This window comes from Brassica oleracea, chromosome C3 (assembly GCF_000695525.1).
Source record: "Brassica oleracea var. oleracea cultivar TO1000 chromosome C3, BOL, whole genome shotgun sequence".
NCBI lineage: Eukaryota > Viridiplantae > Streptophyta > Magnoliopsida > Brassicales > Brassicaceae > Brassica > Brassica oleracea.
In genome coordinates this window covers 13,070,053-13,078,646 of record NC_027750.1, presented here as the reverse complement: position 1 = coordinate 13,078,646, position 8,594 = coordinate 13,070,053, and the positions used below count along the sequence as shown (strand labels likewise).

General features: G+C 37.7%; 2 protein-coding genes across 3 annotated transcripts; one reads left to right on the top strand and one right to left on the bottom strand.

The window, feature by feature from the left end:
* The first annotated feature begins 2,964 nt into the window (after window positions 1-2,964).
* LOC106334124 (putative B3 domain-containing protein At4g03160) lies at window positions 2,965-3,677 on the top strand. Its single transcript, XM_013772463.1, has one exon. The coding sequence runs from the start codon at window positions 3,009-3,011 to the stop codon at window positions 3,597-3,599; it is 591 nt and encodes a 196-aa protein (XP_013627917.1). The 5' UTR covers window positions 2,965-3,008; the 3' UTR covers window positions 3,600-3,677.
* A 332-nt stretch (window positions 3,678-4,009) lies between these two features.
* On the bottom strand, window positions 4,010-7,216 carry LOC106328308 (BTB/POZ and MATH domain-containing protein 3-like). 2 transcript variants are annotated; one of them, XM_013766730.1, is made up of 5 exons: window positions 6,762-7,216; window positions 5,692-6,040; window positions 5,344-5,620; window positions 4,845-4,893; window positions 4,010-4,488 (listed from the first exon to the last, which is right to left on the bottom strand). In XM_013766730.1, exons 1-4 carry the CDS (start codon window positions 7,211-7,213, stop codon window positions 4,874-4,876), a joined length of 1,098 nt encoding a protein of 365 aa, XP_013622184.1. In that variant the 5' UTR covers window positions 7,214-7,216; the 3' UTR covers window positions 4,010-4,488; window positions 4,845-4,873. The 2 variants fall into 2 exon arrangements, with proteins under 2 accessions (XP_013622184.1, XP_013622183.1); XM_013766729.1 differs by lacking the exon at window positions 4,845-4,893.
* Between the last annotated feature and the right edge of the window lie 1,378 nt (window positions 7,217-8,594).

Genomic DNA, 8,594 nt, shown 5'->3' with positions numbered 1-8,594 from the left:
GTGAGACCCAGCTGGCGCAGGAGTCCGCCGACGGATCACCCGTCGTCTTATCCACAATAGAAGTGGATAGAATTTACGAGGAGGTAAATTTTATAAAATTTTTTTATTAATTCCATTTTACTTTAAAATTTAAAATTTAATATATATTTTATTGTTTTTTAAGGTCGCTCCTAGGAAAAAGGGTATCAATCTGAAATTATTTGTAGATATTTATTAAAATTATACTCCTCTGGGTGAAATGAAGTTTTTATTTTGTTAGCTAGTTTATTCATTCCACAAACTAACTTTTCAATATAGATGTGTGCGTCTGTGGTGTAAAACAAGTTCATTATCAATCAAGATGTATATCATGTCGTTATGCTACCAAAAATGTATATCATGTCAATATGTCATAGCTCTCATAGTAATATATCAAAATGATATTTGAACATTGTAGCGCATTCAACATGATATTTTTTTCAAACTGGCATTCAACATGATATTATCATATCATAACCTTCTAATAAAGTTTAGTACTTAAAATTACTACATTTACGTGAATAATTAAGCGACTACTTAACTGATGTTCACATAATGATCACTTCCACATAAATCTATATACTTTGGTTCTGGACCCAAAAAGTTTTGTTTTCTACTCTTTTCCCGACACCAAAAAAACAACAACTCAAATCAATCAAAGACATACAAAGAAAACCCATAAAGTAAACTAAGCTGAGTAGACTAGATTTGTAAATCTATTGAGGGTTTGGTAGCCTAGATTTTTAAGAATATGTAAATTCCATTTCGATATTGAAGTTGTGTAATGTCTCTGTAATGCGGGCCAATCATTTGGACGAGAGCCAAAAGCTGCGTGGCAAAGGCTGTGAACACTAAATAAGAGCTACAAAAGAATATACCTAATTTGATCCATCACATGTATCACACTCCCTTATTGTTTTTCTAATTATTGTTTGTTTGTCTCCATCTTACAATTTTCTATTCATGTGAATATTCTTTTAGTTTACGTTTTACCCCACGTGACATGACATGTTACCTTTAGCTTTCTTAATGCTTTCGATTTATAAATACAGCGGTGCGACCGACGTGTTAGTATGTTACCTTTGATATTTTTCTTAATACTACTTTATTTGATTATAAAACAAAGTATTTAGAAGAAACTGCTTTGTCTAATTAAATTATCAACATGTTCATAACTTGTTATATATATATATCACTTTAATAAGTTTATACATCTTGCTTCAGAACTTAACTTATAGAAAGCATACTGTGTATGAATACATGCTTACAAATCTTGTTTCATCAGTTGAGTTTTGTTCATCTTCTACATATTAACATCTATAAATTGTAATTCTAAAAAAACATCTTTAAATTATAATAATACTATTTGCGAGGAAGTTGCATAAGCTGTAAAAACTGCATCACATAATAATACTGAAACTAATTAAGAGCCCTTTATTATAAGATTAGCAACAAAAAAAAAACCCCTCTATTATAACATTAAAAGATTTCGTGTGACGAAATTTTGAAAGAGAAAACATTTTGTTGCAGAAAAGTATACAACTAGAAGGAATCAAGAGATTTCATTGCTTCTCATAAGTTTACCATCCCCTTGCAAAAACTTCCAAAAAGTTGACCCTGAAAAGATTTTTTTATGCCCATCTTTAGTACAGGTCACAGAAACCAAAGTAAAATCCAAAAATCTGCAATAAATAAGTTCAAATATTTTAAGATAAAAGAGTATACAAATCTAATATATTTTGATTAACCACAATTTTCGGTCCACATTTAGTAGAACCGACTAATCTGTAGATTACACGTAAATCTTCGGTGGCCAAGAGCGGAATCAAACTACAGAGTACAGATATCGTATCGTGTTTTTCTCTCTTCATATGATATCTGTTAGGTATGCATAAATTGATTTATGAATAAAAGCTACGTTTGACAACAGATCGAATGGTAAAGGCAGACACTTCATTTCTGACGTATACACGCTACCATCAAACGCGCAGCAAACGCAGAGAGCCGCGGTAACACGATAACAATACCATACCATTTTTAAAATATACATGTAATAACAATATAGGAAAGTCAAATGATTACAAATAGATGTGAAAAGGTACCAAAAGAAGAAGTGGAAATACACCAAATCAATATCAAGAAGTAAAGAGTTAGCCAGCCCCTTGATTTCAGCTTAAACCCACCGACATTTTCCCATAGATTCTTTTATTTCTTCTACGAGCCGTATTTATATGTAATTTAACACAATCAAATATTTATAGAAGTAATTTATCTTTTTTTAACGCTGATTTATTATGATATTATAATTATGATATGAGAAAGATTACATATACGATTCGACTATCTGCCTTATGAGGACCTACGCATAACTGCATCATCTGAGCCGTCCTATGAAGATCCACGTCTGACTAGATTTACTTGCACCATGTTGAAGATTCCTTGTAAGTCTTTTTTCCTGCGTAGTCTGTATAATTGTTTAATAAATCGCTCTATTCGGGACTTGAAACTTAGATTTTCTGTAATTTGCAAGAAATTGCATAGTCTGAGATTACTTGGGTGTAAAATCCTTTAAACTTTAACCAATAGGCTACGGTGCTTCCACGGAACTAATTTATTTGAAGAGTATTCCTCCCTTCTTTCTCTTGTTAGGAGTCAGGACCTTGTCTCGCACGGCTCCTGATTACATCATTATATAATTGTATAAAATTGTTTTAAACAAATAAATGGACTTTGGGCCTCAAAACAAGATTTTTTCTGGGCTGCTACAAGCTATTGATATTTTATACAGGTCTATTTTGTAAGTGGGTATATAAAGGAATTGATTTACTAATTTCACAAGCGAGAAAATAAAAGAGAAAGCCCTAGAAACCTTGCATTTCAAGGTATCTTCAGCTGACACAAACAGAGATATCATGGCGACTTCAACGATGGAAGCAAAAAGAAAAAGACTAACTCCAGAAGAAGAAAAAAAGAGACAAGAACAGGACGAGATGGTTACTGCTGCTTTTGCTTTAAGCCACTTCATGTTCTTGCGCGACAGAATCCAAGATGGTAAGAAGAAGAAAATCATCAAGGATGATACGGAAGAAACCCTAGACTTACTCCTCCGATGGACCAGCGATCCACCAAAAAATCTACCGGAAGCGACCACGGCAGTGTTGGGACGATGCAGCAAACCGATAAGGAAGCAGTTAACAAAGAGCGACGTGAAGGGAGATCAAAACAGGCTAATGCTAAGAAAGGTGCAAGTGGACAAGAACTTTTTGCCTCTTCTTGAAGAATCGGATACTCTGCTTGGGAAAGAGGGGACTAGGGTTTCGGTTTACGGACCAGACGGGAAGGCTCATGAGATGATGTTCAAAATGTGGAATGAGAAGACGCCTGTGTTGATGTCAGGATGGAACACGTTTGTGAAAGTGTATAAGCTCAGTATGTATTGCGATTTTCTCACAGTTTTCATGTTTAGGCACAAGGTGACTCGTGAGATTTGTGTCGCTATTGACTCCACTAGGCATCCTGTAGCGAGACAGTTGAGTGAGACGATCTCAAAGATTGTCTTCAAAGGGGAGGATAAGGACTAGGGCTTTTGAAATAGAATGTGACTTTTAGGAATGATTTAAGAGTTTTTTTTTCTTAGAGAAGGTAATTAAGGGTTTAAGGTTTTAGTTAGGAATTTAATTTAGAGATTTTATAAGAAGAAATGGATAGAGCTTTTTCTTTCCAATAAGTAACTATACTACTTCAAAGAGACATCTGAATAATATATAGAAGTTTTATGAGCACATTTTGCTTTTGTTTTTAATTTGGTCTTCATTTACAAATTATGACAAAATATGTTGTTTTCACCAGGAAGCAACAGTAATGGAGATGTCAAGGGGATAATTACCGAATTATACAGAGTATTAGTGTGTATTTATTTGAAACACGATCTATGGAATTGTCCTTGCTAAGTTACTTTAACTTCTTCACTTTCAAGTGTTATGGCCTTTGGTAACAGTTAAACATTTCTCCCTTTCATAAGACTGTTAATTAAGAGTGCATAGCATATGCTTCTAATAATCACACAAAGCCAAGTTCAAAAACTGAAGAGAACTTAAAGAAGGACAAAGAAAAAGAGAGGTCTTTTGCCTAAACACTTTATACTACAGTTGACATACTAGGAACAAATTATTCCATTGCAATAAAACTCTAGCAAAACCAGATTCGGTGTCTGCTTTGCTTCCAGATCAGTAAAAGTAAGCTGACCTGCGAAAAGTTCCATTGCATTTGGATCGGACCCCTATGTCCTCCTCCTCAGTTGCCTCGCAGCATTTGTATCATAGGCTAACACACTACTACACAGACTTCTTTTCTTGCTAGCTTGTTCACTCGTCAAGATCTTATCCCCTGCTGCAACCGTGCTCAGCAGCTCAGACAACATAGAGGGACAGCTCTGGCTCAAGTGCTTGAACCCTTCAGACTTCATTACAGCTGCACCAGCACACACACATCACCTACTTTTTAGTTTTTTACTGGATTCTCTTCAGGGATAATATCTTTGAAACATAATAAAAAAGTTCACCATATTTGGAAAAAAATTATACATATATCTACTGGTTTCAGTCAAGTTCAGCAAATGTATGTACTGTCTTTTAGATGTGAATACCAGCACTTGCTGAAACTCAACATTAAGACCAGGAAATAAAAAAAAACATTAAGACCAGGACATTCCTTAAACATCTCTATCTTCCAGAGTGCAAAGATAAGTTACCCATATGCCTAGGCATTGTAGACTTTAAACTGGTTGGTCTACAAAACTCGTCGAAAAAAATAAATAATTTTCGCACCTAATTGAGGACGATAAACTTCAGGCCGTCTAATCAAACATCGAGTCTCCTATATCGAAATTGAACATAAGACAAGAAACTAGAAATTTCAGTAGACTAGCAAGATAAACTATAAGTAAAATACACAAAAATAACGAATTAGCTCACATAACTTCGATAAATAATAATACATTACACATTATTGGAACAAGCACCACATGCCAATATATACACCGGATCAAAGAAAACACACAGAACCAGATGATCATTATACGAGAGAAACAAAAAGGCTTAAATTTCATCTGGAATCTTTATAACATATGGACTACTTCATTGTTCTCTCAATTACCTATTGCTTCCCAAAATACAAGTAGGTTATTAACAAAAATTTCATGGCAGCACTCTCAAACAAAGCTTACAGCATTAGTAGTATGTATAAACCTGATATATATACGACATAGGCATATAAAAATGCAGACTGGAAAACAAAAATGAAACTCAATATATATGCAACACTCACCTCGCAAGTTTCCTGGAGATGTAACAAATTTTAAGCAGAAGGCTTTGAGCTCTGACAGTTGGTGCTGTTCAGCCAGTGCAAGTGTTGTTGCCACATTATCAACATTTAGTTTCTCACACAGAAAAACTTCACATAACACCTTTAACCTTCCAAGGTCATAGAGGTCAGCAGCCGCCAAGAGATGCTGTATCATGTTCGTGATTAAACTCGCAGAAGCTGACCCCGTAATCTCGTGCACATCAGGGAGTACATCGGTGTAGATGAAGCTAAGCATAGCCTACAAAAATCTCCACAATCCAAGTCAGTAAAACTATCCATCCACAATGTGCTATTTGAACATAACATTACCTTAAAGATAGATGGCTCGATGTCCTCTATCACTATCCTCTCCACGTTGTTATTCCCAATTGGTCCATAGAACTGAGCTCTAAAAACCGGCGAGCGTGCTGCGAGGATGAGTTTGTGAGCTTTGTAAGTCTCATCTCCGACTTGGAAAGCTATGTCGCAGCCAACTTCAGAATCTAGCAAGTCTTTCAATCCCTGACCCATATCAGACGAGGGCAGCACAATGCCAAACTGTTTCGGACCCTCGAGCCTGGCTCTGACAACACCAACGGTACAATTGATGACGAGAGAATCATCCTTTAAGTAGTCAGAGGCTTCTAAAGCTGTTCTTCTTAAAAAGCGTTTGTAACCCCTGAAACTCGTTATGATTAATCATGTTAGAAGGAGATCTCATCGTTCTGTAACTACGTGATGTAGTTCAATGGAAATATCTCACTAGAAGAACTCAACAAATGATGCAGACGACGAGTTAAACTATGTAATTACAGAACACATGCATAATGCTCTCTAGTTCTGAAGTGTTTAGGACATGAAACCAATAACAAAAGTTCCCTTCTACAACACCAAAATGCAATTCAAGAAAAAGATAAACATTACAGAAGTGCTTCGGCCATTAAAACATTAACAACAGTTCCTTTCTTCAGCAGCAATTAAAACAGAAGATAAACACTGCAGAAGTGATTCAGACATGTAACCAATTAAAACATTTCCCTTCTGCAACACATACATGCAATTCAAGTAGAAGATAAACAAACATTACAGAAGTGATTCAGACATGAAACTAACAACAACAATGAAGGCCGGTTCTGGACCCAGCCGGATGAAACATTCACATTAATCCTCAAATTTTAAAGAACTAATATAAATATAGATTTGGCGGCCCCTAAATTATAAATTCTTTTATAAAAAAATTATACTAAAATGTTTATAGTCTCCAAAATCTAACAATAGTTCTAAAACATTACAGAACTGCTTCAGACATAGACATGAAACCAATAACAACAGCTCTCTTCTTCAACACAAACATGCAATTCAAACAGAACACAAACCATTACAAGAAACCAGAAACTCACCACATGCTTCCTTTACACTTAAGCGTATAAGGACCACCTTCAAGCGTCCGATCAAAGTGACTATGCACCTTGTGCCTCCCTTTACCACTCTGATCCACCAACGTGAGCTCGAACAAAGCCCTAATGTCGCTAGAATCACTCGCTAAAGCGATGAAGAGAGAGACGTACGCCGAGTTGTCCTCAGGGTTCTTCCCGTCCGGGTAGAAGTAGATCGCCCAATCGTATCCGGCGATTGAGAAGACGTCGCTCTGTATGTATCTCCCTGGGCCCATGCCTTTGGCTAGAGAGTAGCCCTTGATCGTGAACTGGTGCGAACCGTTCACCGTCTCCATAACCGTTGTAGAGGTGGAATCTGAATTTGGGTGACCTGCAACCACAGTGCTCATGATCGCCGTCGCGTTATGAGTAGTTTTACCGATTTCGAAATTGGTGGGTGGGTGAACGAACTCCATGGATTGGAGATTGATAACCTAATATACAGACCATGGGGTCCGGTTCCGGATCGGGTATTTTTGAGTCGGTTCCGGTTCGGATCTTCGGGTCCATGTTAAAATGCTCAGGCCTACTATGAAACGTGTTAAAATAAACGTGGAAAAAGGGACACATGCTGATACAATCCTCCACCATCTTCACCGACTGAAGGTCGTCGCCGATCTAACCAAAGCTGCTAACCACCGGAATCAACCGGGAAACAAGACCACAGTCAACGAAGCCTTCCAACGACTATATTGGAAGTTTGGGACTCCATCAGCTACACTGTATAAACCCATAAAAAATAAAAATAAAAAAAATGGTCGAGTATCTTTTGGGTGATCGAGTCACGGATGATCAGATTGTTTTTGTCTCAACCATGAGTCAAGTATCCCACTAGACAGTGGTTAGACAATGTGGTATATTTACTCAAAGGACGTTTGAAGCATGACACTTTTGGAAGCACAAAAGGAAGACCGGAAATTGGGCGAAAAACCCTAATTTCGGTATTATGGAATTTTTCGAAGTAGCCGGAAACTCGAGAAATATTTTTCATCAAGTCAGGATTCATTTGGAGTTTATTAAAAATAATCAGATCATCAGAACGGGCGTCGAAAAATATTGGGATTGATCGCGGGACGAAAAATTCACCGGAAAGGCCAAAATTGGACGAATGGACCGAGAAGCTCGAGGTGGCTCGATCTATCAGATCAGGACGTGGTGACAACTGCCTGGCATGGTATGTGGCAAGGGAAGCACGAGCTGTTGCAGTACAAATGATCACAGCATGCGGAGTGACACATAGAAGCACGAGGTGGAACGGCCAAGCACGAGGTGTTGCAATGCATGCGACCGGGCCATGCGGCCAGACATGTGGAGGACGAGGTGTCTCCTTGCATGGATCCAGGCCATGCATTCAGACAGGTAGAGGGCGTGGTGTCATCCTGCATGAGATTGAGACATGCAGCCAGCCATGTGGAGCACGAGGTGTCGCCGTGCATGCGTCCGGCTTGAATTTGATTGGCTGCTTATGTCTATAAATAGCCCACGAGCCCCTCTCATTTGAACACATCCAGAACACATGAAAGTCAGTTCAAAACGTGAGAGAGAAAGCAAAGAAAGAAATATCGAGTTTCGATAGTTTTCGAGCGATTTTGGCAGTTTTCGAGAACAGTTACTCTGCCGATTTTGAGTCAGCATATGGAGAAGGTTCTGTTCAAATGAGGAGAGATCAGTTCTGATGGAGACCAGTTAAAGATCAGTCTGGACGTGGGTCTGCTTGAGAAGGTCGAGAAAGGGTTCGGATCGCAGAAGTCGGGTTTGGGGTCAAGGCCACGGTCAACCAAAAACTGTGAGTTATAA

Excerpts from the sequence above, each read along its gene's own strand:
- LOC106328308 (XM_013766729.1), bottom strand. The coding sequence starts at position 7,213 with ATGGAGTTCGTTCACCCACCCACCAATTTCGAAATCGGTAAAACTACT. Across the intron at positions 5,621-5,691 it reads TCGAGCCATCTATCTTTAAG|GCTATGCTTAGCTTCATCTA; the intron begins GTAATGTTATGT and ends AGATTTTTGTAG. Across the intron at positions 4,489-5,343 it reads ATCTCCAGGAAACTTGCGAG|CTGTAATGAAGTCTGAAGGG; the intron begins GTGAGTGTTGCA and ends GTGCTGGTGCAG.
- LOC106334124 (XM_013772463.1), top strand. The coding sequence starts at position 3,009 with ATGGTTACTGCTGCTTTTGCTTTAAGCCACTTCATGTTCTTGCGCGAC.